At 39.8% G+C, this 16510-nt stretch overlaps 1 protein-coding gene across 11 annotated transcripts in view; it reads right to left on the bottom strand.

The window, feature by feature from the left end:
• PPEF1 (protein phosphatase with EF-hand domain 1) overlaps positions 1 to 16510 on the bottom strand; it is a 150930-nt gene that overhangs the window by 112490 nt on the left and 21930 nt on the right. For 10 of the 11 annotated variants that reach the window (XR_010138967.1, XM_054544376.2, XM_063721187.1 and 7 more), the window contains 3 exons: positions 15904 to 15990; positions 13409 to 13511; positions 6002 to 6169 (listed from right to left, as the gene is read on the bottom strand). Coding sequence is in view for 8 of the 11 variants with exons in the window: in XM_054544376.2 (XP_054400351.1) it covers positions 6002 to 6047 (46 nt within the window). In the remaining 3 variants the exon portion in view is untranslated. The remainder of the gene's footprint in view (positions 1 to 6001; positions 6170 to 13408; positions 13512 to 15903; positions 15991 to 16510) is intronic. The other variant, XM_063721186.1, reaches the window with a different exon arrangement.

Genomic DNA, 16510 nt, shown 5'->3' with positions numbered 1-16510 from the left:
TGTTTACATTTTAGTGCTAAAAGTGAGGCTACAAAAAACTAATATTTAGGATGATCAGAAATCTATAATATACAAAAAATACGTTGAAGGAAATTATCAGAATGTTGTCATTATCTCTGGGTAGTGGAATGATGAGGGAGTATTCATTATTTTCAACTGCTTTTCTATATTTTTTCCAAATTTCTGAAAGAGAGAAAATTTTATGCACACAATGTTTGTCTATGAATAAATGTAAGTAAACATCACTGCATCAGCTTTCAGCAGATTTATTATTATGAACTCATAATAAACCTTGATTGGCATATCCAACAAGAGATAAAAGAAGAAAAAGAATTTTAAATGGCTCTTCTGGATGCACTCCATATGGGTTTGCCCTGCTCCATAAGGAGCAATGAAGCAGTTAAAAAAAAAAAAAAAAAGAATTTTAAGGGAATACTCTGAACAAGTATATGTTAACAAATTAGATAACATAGATGAAATGGACAAATTCCTAGAACTACCACAAATGACTCAAGAAGGAATAGAAAATCTAAATAGTCATATAACAAGAGACAGAATAGGTAATCAATAAAACTACACACAAAGAAAACCTCATACCCAGATAGCTTCACTGATGAATTCTACCAAATATTTAAAGAATTAATACCAATTCTTCATAAACTCTTCCAAAAAATGGAGGAGAAGCGAACACTTTCCAACTCATTCTATGAGGCCAATATTACCCTGACAGTTAAATCAGACAAAGATATCACAAGAAAACTATAGATCAGTATCTCTTATGAATATAGTTGCAAGATTCCTCTACAAAATACTAGCAAACTGAATTCAGCAGCACATAAAAAGCATTATACACCACGATCAAGGGGATTTATCCTAGGAATGCGAAGTTGGTTTAACGTCAATTAACATAATGTGCCATTTAATTAACATTATATGCCATATCATAAAATAAAGGACAAAAACCACAAGATCATCTCAATACATGCAGAGAACGCATCTGACAAAATTAAACACCACTTTGTAATAATAAAAAATCAATAAACTAGGAATAAGAGTGTGTTTTCTCAGCCTGAGAAAAAGCATCTATGAAAAAGACACAGCTGATATAAGACTTACTGGTGAAACACTGAATGCTTCTCCCTTAAGATCAGGAACAAGACAAGGATGGCTACTCTTGCATTTCTATTTGACTTTGTAGTGGAGGCAAGAAAATGAAACAAAAGGCATTGGAAAGAAACAAGTAAAACTATACTTGCAGATGACCTGGTTTGTAAATAAAAATTCCTAAAATATCCACTAAAAACCTATTAGAGCTAATAAATGAGTTCAGTAAAGTTTTGGGATACAAGACCAACATACAAAAATCAATTTTTAAACATTAGCAATAAACAATCTAGAAATGAAATTAGCAAAAATCCATGTATAATATAATCAAAAAGAATAAAAAACCTAGGTTAAATTTAAGGAAAGAAGTGTAAAACTTATACTCTGAACACTACAAGACACTGGTAAAAGAAATTAAAGATCTAAATAGATGGAAAGACATCCCATGTTCATGGATCAGATTATTTAATTATTAAGATAGCAATACTCCCCAAATTGATCTACAGATTCAACACAACCCCTGTCAACATTCCACTTGGCTTCTTTTGAGACACTGACACATTGATTCTAAAATTCATATGGAAAGGTAAGGGACCCAGAATAGCCAAAATAATCTTGAAAAAGAGAAACAAAGTTGAAGGATTCATACTTCCCAATTTCAAAACTTTATTAAAAAAAAGCTATAGTAGGCCTGGCATGGTGGCTCACGCCTGTAATCCCAGCACTTTGGGAGGCCAAGGAGGGCAGATCACGAGATCAGGAGTTCAAGACCAGCCTGGCCAACATGGTGAAACCCTGTCTCTACCAAAAATACAAAAATTAGCCAGATGTGGTGGTTTGTGCCTGTAATCCCAGCTACTCCGGAGGCTGAGGCAGGAGAATCACTTGAACCTGGGAGGCAGAGGTTGCAGTGAGCTGAGATTGTGCCATTGCACTCCAGCCTGGGCTACAAGAGTAAGACTCCGTCTCAAAAAAAAAAAGCTATAGTAATCTAGACACTGGTACTGGCATAAGAAAGACATACAGATCACTGGAATAGAATTGAGATCCCAGAAATAAACAACATTTATGGTCAATTGATTTTTGACAATGGTGCTAAGAGGATTCAACTGGGAAAGAACAATCTTTTCAACACAGTGCTGAGACAACTGGACATCCACATGCAAAATATGAATTTGTACTCCTACCTCACACCATACATGAAAATCAGCAACTTAAAATGGTTCAAATGCCTAAATGTAAGAGCTAAAAGTACAAAACTTTTTTTTGGCCTTCAAAAATATATATATTTAGGGGCTATGAGTGTAATTTTGTTACATATATAATGAAGTCTGGGCTTTTAGTGTAACCATTACCCAAGTAGCATACATTGTACTCATTAGGTAATTTCTCATACCTCACCCCCCTCCCACCCTCCCAGCTTTCTGAGTCTCCAGTGTCTATTATTCTATTCTGGATGCCCATATGTATACATTATTTAGCTCCCACTTTTAAGTGAGAACATGGGGTATTTGACTTTCTGTTTTTGAGTAATTTCACTTAGGATAATGGCTTCTTGTTCCATCCATGTTGCTGCAAAAGACATGATTTCATTCTTTTTTATGGCTGAGTAGTATTCCATGGCATGCATATATATATATATATATATATATGCACACACACACATATATACATATATACACACATATATACACACACACACACACATATATATACACACACACATACATATACATACACCACACATTTTCTTTATCCAATCATCCATTGAAAAACACTTATGGTGATTCCATATCTTTGCTATTGTGAATAGTGCTGCGGTAAACATAAGAGTGTAGGTATCTATTTGATATAACGACTTCCTTTGGGTAGACTCCGTGGTGGGGTTGCTGGATGAAATGGTAGTTTGGTAGTTCTATTCTTAGTTCTTTGAGAAATCTCCATAATGTTTTCCACAGAGGTTGTACTAATTTACATTCCCACCAGCAGTGATAAACATTCCCTTTTCCCTACATCCTTGCCTACATCTCTTATTTTTTGACTTTTTAGTAATAGCCATTCTGACCGGTATGTAAGATGGTATCTCATTATGGTTTCAATTTGCATTTATCTGATGATTAGTGATGTTGAGCATTTTTTTCGTATGTTTGTTGGCCATTTGTATGCCTTCTTTTGAAAAAATGTCTGTTCATGACCTTTGCCCACTTTTTAATGGGGTTATTTTTTTTTTCTTGTTGAGTTGTTACAAAACTCTTAAAGTAAGACATGAGCATAAATCTTTTTGGACTTGGGAATGGATTCTTAGATATGACACCAAAATCAGAAGCAACCAAAGAAAAAATAAAGTGAACTTCATCAAAATTAAAAACTTTTGTGCTTCAAACACCATTAAGAAAGTATGAAGAGAATTCAATGAATGAGAGAAAATATTTGCAAGTCACATATTTGATAGGAAACTTGTATCTAGAATATATAAATTTATCTTACAACAATATAAAAATAAATAATTCAATTAAAAATGAGTAAATGATCTGAATAGACATTTCTCCAAAGAAGATATACAAATAGCCAATAAACACATGAAAAGATGCTCAATGTCATTAGTCATTACTGAAATAGAAATGAAAACCATGGTGTGATACCACTTCATACCCACTAGGATGACTAAAATCAAAAGGACAGACAATAACAACTATTGCTGAAAATGTGGAGAAACTGAAACCCTTATACACTGCTGGTAGGAATGTAGAATGGCAAGTGGCAGTCACTTGGGAAAACAGCTTGGAAATTTCTCAAAATGTTAAACATAAAACTACCGTATGACCCAGCAATTTCACTTCTAGGTATATACCCAAGAGAACGGAAAACATATGTTCACAGCAGCATTGTTCATAACAGTCAAAAAGCTGAAACAGGCCGGGCACAGTGGCTCACGCCTGTAATCCTAGCACTTTGGGAGGCCGAGGCGGGCAGATCACCTGAGGTCAGGAGTTCGAGACCAGCCTGGCCAACATGGTGAAACCCCGTCTCTACCAAAAATACAAAAATTAGCCAGGCGTGGTGGTGTGTGCCTGTAATCCCAGCTACTCCGGAGGCTGAGGCAGGAGAATTGCTTGAACCTGGGAGGCGGAGGTTGCAGTGAGCCAAGATCGCCCCACTGCACTCCAGCCTGGGTGACAGAGCAAGACTCTGTCTCAAACAAACAAACAAAAAAAAAACAAACAAAGCTGAAACAATCCAAATGTCTATCAATTGATGAATGGATAAATACAATGTGGCATATGCACACAATGAAATATTATTCCACAATAAAAAGGAATAAAGTACTGATACATACTACAACATGGACAAAGCCAGACACAAAAGGTCACATAATATATGACTCCATTTACATGAAATGTCCAGAATAGATAAATCCACAGAGACTGAATATAGATTTGTGGTTGCCAGGGGCTGAGAGGAGAAAGAAAGTGCTTAATGGATAAGGGGTTTTACTTTGGAGTGTTGGAAATGTCTCGGAAGTACATAGGGGTTGTGGTTGCATGACACTGTGAACATACCAACTGCTGCTGAGTTGTTTACTTGACAATGGCTAATTTTATGTTATGTGAATTTCACCTCAATAAATCACAGGTATTTGAAAGAAAAAGCAATCCAAAAATCTAAGCAAATATTTCCACTTACATGCAATGTTTTGAAAGTTGAAAAGTATTTCAAAAAGAGAGAGAATTTGTTTTTATAAGTTGGACTTGGCTTTTTTTTTTTTTAACCTAAGAAATTTGGCTAAATTTAAAGAACTGTGAGTAATTCTAGATACAAAAAGATAATTTCTCTTTACTCTCTGCTAATAAATGTCTACTATAGCAGTAGAGTTCAGATGGAGCTTTTGAAAGATTTCATGACATGCTTAAAGATTTGAAAGAGTTAGTACACCTCCTATGTCCCTTCCTACTTTCAGAGATGAGTTTCCTACATCATCAGCACAAGTCAGCTGGGTAGGAGAATAACATTTGATTCCCAAACGAAAACATCCCACGCTAATTAGTATAGCGCACTCTGCATCCTAAACTCTCCACCTTAAGCCTGAATAAACTTTCAAAGGCAAGATGTGGAATAGAAGTCGGGGGAATTACCTATAACCTAGACATCAAAGAAGTGGAGTTTAAGAGCAAATTACTCATATTAATTGTCCCAGCTTATTTACTTGTTTTTATTTGAATTTGCTTGTTGGAAACTCTATCCCTTAAATGCTCAAGTTTGTTTCAACTAGATGCCAATAGCCATGAGAAAGAACCTCAGTACAAAATAAACAAAGTGAATATTTAAGGTTCTAATTATATGGGGGTACAGAAAGGCATGCCATCTATTTAGAAACAATACACCTTTTTTTTTGGAAACAGATGATCTAGCATTCTCCCAATTCTCCTAGATTATTTTTAAAATAAATGAGATGCAAATCTCATGAAGTTCTGTGTTGAACAGATATAGAAATAATGTGATCATTGAATTATAAAATCCAATAAAAATTCAATGATGCTACTAAATGTTACAAAAGTAGGGATATAGCTATTTATAAAAGTATTGAAGAAACACATATAAATTACACTGTCTTTCTTGTTCCCTGCCACTGAGTTTTAAATTGAGATTTTATATTGGTACATTATCAACTGAAATTAAATCAATCATAAAATATCTCTAAGACAATACTTTATGGTACTTCATAAATTCAAAGCTACATCTTCCTAAATGTAGTTTCCTATGCTACTCTAACGATGCCTTGTGCAAATCACACAGGGCAGCTTGAGTATCGTGGGAGTAAATGAGAAAGGAGAAGAGGGTGAGGGCAGCTCATTTTCCCCTTTCCATTCATAACCACAGGCACATTCCCAGTACTCACATGTCTCAGATCTCCTGGTTTTCGTTGAAGAACTGCTGCATCCCATGACTTCTATCTAAATCATATGTGTTCATGAATTCAACTTCTGATTTTAAGACAGAGTGTGAAAAGTGCCTCCCTTTAAGCTGCGAGGAACCACTCTTAGCCGATCCTCTTCAGTCATAGACTCTAATGAGGAACACACAGGAGGGAGGCAAGGAAACCGCCAGTTAACCACATGGTAGCTGAGGGGCTGCTCAGCAGGATTCATTTTACGCTTCTTCTGAATCGCTGTTCATCATGTGATGTGGAAAGTGATCAGACATAATCTAATCCTGGCTTATTTTCCAAAACACAGCAGCAGCTACAGAGCAGCTATAGGCTGCTTCTCTGCTAGACATAAATGAGTTTCTCCATGTCTAGGTCACATCCAGCTCTGTATAAAATAGAGCATTCAAAATGAAAAGAAAAATCGAAATACGAGAGTGTACGATTTTCTAATTTAAATATGGGGAATGGGATGTGGAGGAGCTGACATAATTAACTGTTTCGGTTTTCAGCTCAAAGTAATTCAACCTATCTAGGCTTTTAAAAACACAAATTGGAAGTTGACTATGAGACAAAAACAACATATTTAAACAGCTATGCTGAAATTCAAAGTGAGTTCTTTGACAGTATTTCGCGGAATAAGTTTGGAACATTTGTTTTAAAAAAAAAAAAAAGGAGGCAGCCAGTCGCGGTGGCTCACGCCTGCAATCCCAGCATTTTGGGAGGCTGAGGCGGGCGGATTACGAGGTCAGGAGTTCGAGTCCAGCCTGGCCAACATGGTGAAACCCCGTCTCTACTAAAAGTCCAAAAATTAGCCAGGCATGGTGGCGCATGTCTGTAATCCCAGCTACTCAGGAGGCTGAGGCAGGTCAATCGCTTGAACCCAGGAGGCGGAGGTTGCAGTGAGCTGAGATCGCACCACTGTACTCTAGCCTGGGTGACAAAGCGAGACTCCATCTCAAAAAAAAAAAAAAAAAGGAGGCTTGAAACCTCCCCCCAAATTTAGGAATTGTAATCTGTGAGAGTGTCCTTTTATTTATTTTATTTTTTGAGATGGAGTCTCGCTCTATGACCCAGGCTGGAGTGCACTGGTGTGATCACAGCTCACTGCAGTCTCGACCTCCCAGGCTCAGGTGATCCTCCCACCTCAGCCTCCCTAATAGCTGGGACTACAGGCATGCACCACCACACCTGGCTAATTTTTTGTATTTTTAGTAGAGATGGGGTTTTGCTGTGTTGGCCAGGATGGTCTCGAACTCCTGACCTCAGGTGATCCACCTGCCTCGGCCTCCCAAAGTGCTGGGATTACAAGCATGAGCCACTGTGCCCGGCCAACAGTGCCCTTTTAAACAAGCTCTCTGGGCACTGCTGAGGCCCCTGTGGAGTCTAACCTTGTGTTCTATAGTCCTTCTCATGAGTTCCCTGACTCCCATAATCACTTCATGGGAGTTTTCAAGAAAAATCTTTTCCATAGTATACTGTCACGTCACTTTTTAGGGTGATGTTTCCTTTATTTTGTGATGCTCCAAACCAACCTGATCTAATATATTTGCATTCCTTTTTTTTTTTTTTTCAGACAAGGTCTCACTCTGTCACCCAGGATGGAGTGTAGTGGCACAATCACGGCTCACTGCAGCCTTAACCTCCCAAGCATGTGCCGTGACACCCGGCTAATTTTATTTTTTTGTAGAGACAGGGTCTCCCTATGTTGCTGAGGCTGGTCTCAAACTTCTGGGCTCAAGTGATCCTCCAACCTTGTCCTCCCAAACTGCTGGGATCACAGTTGTGAGCCATCTTGCCCAGCCCTATTTGCATTTCTTGACAGGTACAAAGTCAGCAAACAACTGACATATCTATCTTTCCATTAGTACTACACCAAAAGCTTCAAAATTTCAACTCGACTGAAGAAACGGAAAACTAAAATAAGCAAAGTATTTGAACTATGGCAATGTTTTGAAAATAACAATAAGCTTAGTAAACAGATTTTCTGATCAGAGGTGAACCTGATTATTTTATGTATTGAATTAATTAGCCTTCCTAAACTTTGGGTTATTTCCAAATTTTTATTTATTTTTTGAGACAAGGTGTCGCTCTGTTACCCAGACTGGAGTGCAGTGGTGCAACCATGACTCACTGCAGTCTCCATCTCCCGGGCTCAAGTGATTCTCCTACCTCATCCTCCTGAGCAGCTGGAACTACAGGCATGCGCCACCATGCCCAGCTAATTTTTGTACTTTTTTGTAGACATGGGGTCTCACCATGTTGCCCAAGTTGGTCTCAAACTCCTGGCCTCAAGCAATGTGCCCACCTCAGCCTCCCAAAGTGCTGGGATTACAGGCATGAGCCACCGTGCTTGGCTCTATTTCCAAATTTGATAGGCATTTCTTTTGTGTCTTCCTTATCTACGTCATGGCTAAAGAATATTAACAAAGTCAGATCCAAGGGCAGGATGAGCCCTGTGGCATCCCACTCCAAACCATCCTCCAGGTTCACCACAGATCCGTTACCTTCATACTCACTGAGCACATTTGTTCAGTTAGCTGGTAAACTCACCTATCATAATTCTCATTTATCTGTGAGACATCCTGAAGAATTTTACTAAATATTTTAATAAAATGATGATATGTATATATTTTGATACTTTGACATTCCAGCTTATTCCAGCAAAAGAAGAGAGAGGGAAGGAGGAGGAGAAAAGGAAGGAAGGAGGAGGAGAAAAGGAAGGAAGGGCAGAGGAGGAAGAAAGGAAGGAAATCAATTTGGCAAGATTTTTAATAACAAAATCATAGAAGTTTAAAGGTGAGAGAGATCTTTAAAATTACCTAGTATTTATACAAAGTGCAAGGAAGTTAAGCAACTTGTCCCATGTCATGTAGACCTGTGCTTGTCATAGTTCGTTGCATATGAGTGTCACCTGGGGAGCTTTTCAGACTCCCAGGACTCAGCCTGCACCTCATTAAGTCAGAATCTCTTGGGATTTAAAAAATACTGATGCCCAAGTCCCACCCCCAGATAATTTGACATAATTGGTACTGGGTGGGGGATGAGGCATCAAGATTTTTTTCAGTTTTCCAGATTCTAATACACAATAAAGTTTGACAATCTGTAATAGAGACGGTATTTTAGCAAACCCATGGTGCTGCATAGTGATGATCACATTTTCCTAGAAATGCTTTGGCTCCATCTATTTCAAGCTGAATTTTTCCAGAGGTCATATCAAGCCAACGAGTCTGTGGCTTCTAGCATATATTCTTTTCCCATTTTTGAAATTGGGGCACTGTTCATCTAGGAATTCATCTAGTCTGGTGACATTCTGCAGGTGCCTAGATCAGTGCTCTCCAACTCGAGTGCTCACAAGACTTATTGGGGGTGGGGGGATGCAGATTCCCAGGCTTTACTAACAATACTCAGATTCAAAAGTCCAGTGCCTTGGAATACACATTAAAGCACACCATGCCGGAAACTATGATGCAAGCAATCCCCATATTTCAGTTGGAGAAACACTATTTTCCAACAGTATCCAAATCTCCCCTGGGCTTCGCTCCATCCTCATGCTATTTTTTTCTACCCCTTTTTATGAAGACATAAGAATTGGGGTTGGGCGCAGTGGCTCTCACTCATAATCCTAGCACTTTGGGAGGCTGAGGCAGATGGATCCTTTGAGCCCAGGAGTTCGAGACCAGCCTGGGCAACATAGGGAGACCCCATCTCTACCAAAAAATACAAAAAATTAGCCAGGCGTGGTGGTGCACATCTGTAGTCCCAGCTACTCAGGAGGCTGAGGTGGGAGGATCACCTGAGGCTGGGAGGTCAAGGATGCAGCGAGCCGTGATCACACCACTGCACTCCAGCCTGGGTGACAGAGTGAAAACCTGACTTAAAAAAAAAAAAAAAAAAAAGTATGTTTTTTAATTTAAAAAAGAAAACAGGAGAAAAAAAGAATTGAGCATTTAGTAGAACATAAACACTGGACTGATTGATATATTTCAATTTCGATTTTCTTTTTCCAGAAAAAAAAAAGCACTGTCTCAATATCTCTCCAGAGGCATTTGGTTTTCAGTCACCCCTCAGTTAATCCACAACAAACACAATTTCATATAAAAGATTCAGTAAGAACTAAAAAGCATCAAACTTGAGTATATTTCTGTTAGACTGTTAGCCCCATGGGCAACTTCCTAAATAGCCCTTGAATCTCTGGCACCTACATGGTGCCTTTCACATTGCAGATGTTGGATAATGCTAAATGAATGAATGAATGAACAAAGGAATCAATATTTCTAGGCCAGAGTCCTTTAAAAATTTAGTTGCTAAAAGTCATTATTAATCCATCATTTTGTGCACAGGTAGGTACTATTCAATTATACAAAAGCATTTTATTAAATCGGAAAGGGGTAGTACCTATACATCATTTTCAAAGAAAGTTTTAAAATCATAATGGAAAGACATGATGATTGTTCTAGAATTTTTTTATTATCCATTAGAAAAAAATTGGCTATTATAATTTTTACATTATTAAATAATTATTATCAATTTATTTTTAACTGTTTTTCTCTCAGGTAATAGGTTATAAAAAAAGTCAGTTATTTTTCATTCTCACCAAAATATGAGCTGGTTAAAGCAAGGTGCCACTTACCCCTCCCATGTACTGCCCCACCTAGGATTCCAGGAGAGAGGGAAGTGAGTTTGTAAGCAGTGTGTGTGCCTTTGAGGACATCTCTAACATAAAGCTGATAAAAATGATTGGGGATTTTCCATGACTTGGTAAAATCTAAGCTTCTTCCATTTCCCACCCTCTGTTAGCATTTAAGTGCATTAAAGAAGTCTCTGAAGAAGTGATTCCCTGAGGCCTGAAAAGGGTTCTCAGGCTCAAAGAGGTGGGGGGCTTCCACAGGGTTCACAAACGCCCAAGAATGTCTTAGTGGGTAACACGAGCCCCTGGGTGGATCTTGGCAAAAAAAAAAAAAAAAAAAGCTTGAAACTTGCCCATTGCTGCTGTCCTTTCTAATATATACCAAGGATGGTTTTAAAGAGTAAACATGAAATAATGACTCATCATCATTGGCACTCACTTATAATTTGCAAAAGGAAAGCCTTCCGCTAAAAGGTTTTTACTGTGTGTGTGTTGGGGGTGAGTGGGTGGAACTGATAATTTTCAGTTTTTTTCATGCTAATCTTTCACTTCCAATGCTGAAAATACAAGGAAAGAACAAAAGACAGGCCGTGGGGACAAACTAACCTTCGCCACCAAGCACCCTCCAACCACGAGCCCAGCGTCCTCGAGTTGTTCTTGTTCATTCTTAGGGTGATTTGATTTCTAAGCTCATCTCTACCCCACTTCCACACGTTGGCTCAGCCACCCTGACACGACCCTCTCTGGCATTCTAGATGTCAGTTTCGTAGTTTCCTATGCTAGAATTCAGCTTTTCCTAGAGATGTTGGCTTTAGCAAGAAATTGGCTTTAGCTCTAGTCCTGAAAACCTGGAACCCATAGTCATTCAACTGATACCAACACCCTCCACCCCCACCCCCGAACACCACGGTGGGAGTGAGGTAGGCAGGTGTAATTCTTCCCCCTTAGATTGTGCTAGCATGGAGAACAGATGCCTCATCAGGCTCACCCTATTGCATTCTGCTTGGTATTCATTGCCACAGACGTTTTATAGCCTGATGTCTGTGGCCTAAATATAATGAAGAGGCATAGGGTGAGGCAGAGGAGTCCCTGGCAGCCTGTGCCAGAGAGGTCCCTTCCATCACTACCTTTCCAGTAGAACAGCGGAGCAATTACTTATGTCTGGGGTCTTAAATGAGTAAGGGGAGGTCTGTAAGACCAAGCTGGTGATTCTTCCTAGGTCTCGCCACGTGAAAGGGTAAGAAAAGGGAGGAAACTATACTGACCACCAGAAGGTGTTTGAAAGTGTCTGCTGGTATATCAGACATGATTGTAATCAGGAAACAGCTTGGCCTGGTGCCAGGTTTTCCAAAGTGTGTTTGTGGAAGAATAGTTCTATGTGGTTTATTATTCTAGGACTAAGGCCAAAATAAAGGTCCCACCATTACATAATAAGTTCAGGGGATGTAGAGTTGGACAGGTTTCTTTACTGCAGGACTTCTCAGAGCCTTTAATATATGAACATACATTGTGAATCTCTCAGAAAGAGCTGACCACTATTTCCCAAAGAGCCTAGCAAGGGGTCCTTTTGAAGTAAAGCATCTCAAGAACTATTGTTCCTAACTGCCTAATGCTGGCCCAGTGGAGCCTTGGGTTTAGAAGTCAGACAACAGGAGTTTGAATTCTTAGTCATTAATTCCCCTGTACCTCAGTTTCCTCATAAGAAAACAGTGATAATAATGCATATCTTACTGACTTGTACTGAGGACTGAGTGGTGGGAAAAAACTAGCTTGAACAAAGACCAACTGCTTTTAGCTGATGAGTTAGGAGGGGCCATGCATGGATGGGAACCCACTGAGTTTGTTCAAGTCTCTTTCTTCAGAATGCTTTGTCTGGGGCCTCCCAAAGACTGAAGGTTCTGGGATAATTTAAGAGTCGCAAAGCAATGGGCTCTTTTCCCTTGAGAGCTCTAAGATCGGAAAGAATGCTATACCAGTAATCATAATAGTAGCTAAAATCACTACTATTTATTAAGGGACTACTATTTACCCAGCATAGTGGGTGCTTTATATTTCTATTATTTCAGTTCACTCTCACAGCAAACTTTCAAGATAGGATCGTCATCCCCATGTTACAGATGAAAAAAACTGAGACTCAAATAACATACTCCCTGGCATAGCTGATTAGTGGCAGAACTGAAGACTCACTCTGTTTAATCATTAAAGAACAAAAATGTCTGCCCACTAAAAGGCTATGCCTTGGTTTCAGGATCCAATCTGATCAGTTCGCATATGAACTAAATCACTAAAGAGAATTTTGAACACTGTAAGGAATTCTGGTTCCATTCTTACAGATAGCTAGAAACCTCTAAGACGACAAGAAGCCAAGGGAACTAAAGGAAGATTTCTAAATATGAAGGTGTGCAGTGGAGTTTGGAGAATACTCCCTGAGGGGACCTAGAAGGGTTTCTCAAAGGATCCCTTCCCTCATTTTCTAGCTCTCAATCCAAGTGACTGTGGAGATTTTCCAAATATCAAGTTCATTTGAAATAGGCCACAATCCTTCAGATTGCCAAGTCACTGTACATCTTCTTCAACTGATGGCAACTGATTTACAACCAGCATTTTTGAGAACAATCATTCCAAGAAATTGCAAAGCAGTAAGATATACTCCAAGGAGTACACATTCCCTGTTCCATTGCCACACGATATACATTTATGATGTAGACTTCTGCTTGCCCCAAATGCCTAAGAATAAACAAACATATTACCTGTTTCTTCTGCTTGGCCAATGTAGAGGTTTTTCCTCACCCCAGGTGTTTCAAAGGAAATGAAGACGAGAAAAAAACCTTCTCTCTGGGGAAATGCAGAGGGCTGAAAGAAAAGAGGTACAATTTCAGCTCTCTCTGAAGCACCCCACACAAACACACACACACACACACACACACACACACACACACACCCCACTCTGCAGAGAGAGCTCTTGCTTAAATAAACAAACATATATACACACTCATACACAAAGAAATAACTAGAACAGGGCCAGGCTGCTTTGCCTTTCAGCCGGGAAGGCAAGCCCAGAGCCACGAATCCGGGAGACAATGCACTGGCCGTGAGCACAGCTCTCTGCCCCAACCCTGCTCTGTTCCTGGCCTGGAGATGCACTCAAGTAATGGGCTGCAAAGTCAGCGGCCATGTGACTGCTTCCAAAGGGACCAGGCTCCGCATGGGCAGGACCAGGCTATTGTGTGCATAAATAATCTGCTATCAATACAAAATAGAAAAGAGAATTTCAGTAAATAAGAGCAGAAAAGCATTCTTTAGGTAAACTGAGGATAATTTTTAGAAAATGTTACATTAACCTGGTACAATTAAGAGAAGTGGAAAAACTAAACATTTTTCCTTGGTTCTAGAAAGGTGTGGGTTTAAGGGAGCAGCCACTGGGTCATAAGACATTTATACTCCTCCAGCTGTTCAGTAGCTCCTTATTGGAGAACCTATCTGTGAAGGGAGAATTACCTCCCTTCATCAGCAGAAAGGGAAAGGAAAGTTGGCCTGTAATTTGCTGAGTTTGGGGGAGGAGAAAGACATACTTGAAAATTCAAAGTGCCCATGGCAGTAATGGATGCCAGCAGCCACAGTTCTGCTATGTTCGAGGCAATCTAGTGGTGGTCTTGTTAACAGAGTCTTATACTGACCGCGGCTGCGCCGCCAGCAGTTTCCCTGGCAAACGCTTCCTAGCTGGTGACACAGCATACGTGTTTTCAAGCTTACTGGTCTTAGGCTTTGCCAGCTAAAATTTACAGGACTCCAGCCATAAACATTTCATAACCCCACCCAAGCTGCTCTTTAGCTCAATTCCTTTCTGCAATTGAGAGCCACAGGAGATCTAGTAAAGTGGTTACCTAGTTTGCCATTTAATCGGATGGAGTTACTTGAAAAATAACTGGCGAGGTGGCTCTGGGCTTCTGTCCTATTAGTATATTAACATCACCAGAGGGCCTCATTATGAGGCAATACAACCACTCAGGTTTCCATGGTGGGGACGCCAAGAGTAGGACCTGATGAGGCTGCTACACAAATTGTAAATGATAGCATAATTACTCAGGCTCCAAAAAAATAGTGGACAATGTAGCTATACAGCTGGCTCTCCCAACCAAATGCCTATTCAATCCTCAGCCATTAAATTATGGCTATGTCTAGATACAGTTGTTCCAATGTCACCTCCTCTGTGTGAAGCCTTTCCTGAATCACCAAAGGGGAATTAGTCACTCTGTCTTCTGGCTCTCAAAGCCATGTGTGCGTCCAATTATAGAGCTGCTCAAAGTGTGCTGTAATTTGCCCTTTTACATGTGAAATCCTAAAGGGAAAGGATCTATTTCATTCCTCTTGGCATCCCCAGTTGTGTGTTATTTCTGAGACAGAGTCTCACTCTGTCACCCAGGCTGTGTAGTGGTGCATTCTGGGCTCATTGCAACCTCTGCCTCCCAGGCTTAAGCGATTCTCCTGCCTCAGCCTCCCGAGGAGCTGGGATTACAGGTGTACACCACCACACCCAGCTAATTTTTCTATTTTTAGTACAGACGAGGTTTCACCATGTTGGCCACGCTGGTGTCGAACTCCTGGCCTCAGGTGATCCACCTTGGCCTCCCAAAGTGCTGGGATTACAGGTGTGAGCCACCGCGACTGGCCACATCCTCAGTTTTAAACCTATTCATTACTGAACGCAAAAGAGGTACTCACCAAATATTTGTTTAACCACAGAAAGAAAGGAAAGCAGGGAAAAAAACTCATGATTTAGGTTGTTATTTTAATGGCCAGCCCCTGGACCACGAATTGGATTGGCTGTGCCCTTTATGTGATTTGTTGAAAACACAGAATTTGCTTTAAATGAACAACTTCATTGTATTTTTCCATTGTAGAAAGAACACTGAAATGTTACTGTGAGCACCAAAGGGGTCTTATGGTCAGCCTCCAATTGTTAAATGAACCAACACTGATGTAAGTGAATAAATCACAATAATGATAATATCTATCGAGCACTGACCACGTTCTAAGTACTTTTAAATTTTACATATGTTAATCTTATTTAATCCACACACCATCCTCTGAGGTATATACTATTATGATCCCTCTTCACCCATTAGGAATTGTAGCCTAAAGTCAAACAGCAAATGAGGGGCGGAACTGGGAGTTGAACCCGGGCACTTTGGCTCTAGAACCCCTGCTTATTATAATCATTACACTCTACTGTCTGAGTCAGCACCTTGTGTGTTTGCAAAATTCAAGCTTCAGCCTCTTCTCAAATGCTCTCTGGCTTTCCTACAGCTGACCAGGGATGTGTTCTCCCAGCCTGAAAAAAGAAAAAATGATGGGCAGAGTGATGTTAACAGTTTTCAACCTCCTATGTGGCAAGTACCTCCTATGTAGCAGGTGCTACTGAGGGACAGAGACACAAATGGCAGAGAAAAAAAAAATACACATGATTGGATATTGAAATATACATACCAGGTACTTAAAACAGTGCCAGGCACATAATAAATATCTATTACATGAATAAATGAAAGCAATATGATATGATAAAATACCTAATAAAACAGGTACGAGACACTCCAGGGGCGCAGAGAAAGAGCCCTATCTCAGAAAGGGGGATGAGGGAAGGCTTCCTAGAAGTGATGCACGGGCCGAGACCTGATGACTGACCAGGCATCAGCCAGAGGAAAAGAGGTGGGAAGAGGGGGTTCCCATAGCTATGCATATTCTACAGTACTTAACTAGGGTGTGAAATGGGAGAGGGGAACTAGAAATCAAAATGAACTTCTTTCCTAATGATAATGCTGCAATTACATAGAGAAAGGTGCCCGGATGTTAAG

The sequence above is a fragment of the Pongo abelii genome, chromosome X (genome assembly GCF_028885655.2).
Source record: "Pongo abelii isolate AG06213 chromosome X, NHGRI_mPonAbe1-v2.0_pri, whole genome shotgun sequence".
NCBI lineage: Eukaryota > Metazoa > Chordata > Mammalia > Primates > Hominidae > Pongo > Pongo abelii.
Note: the sequence above shows the minus strand (reverse complement) of the source record. Positions and strands in the feature narration are given on the sequence as shown.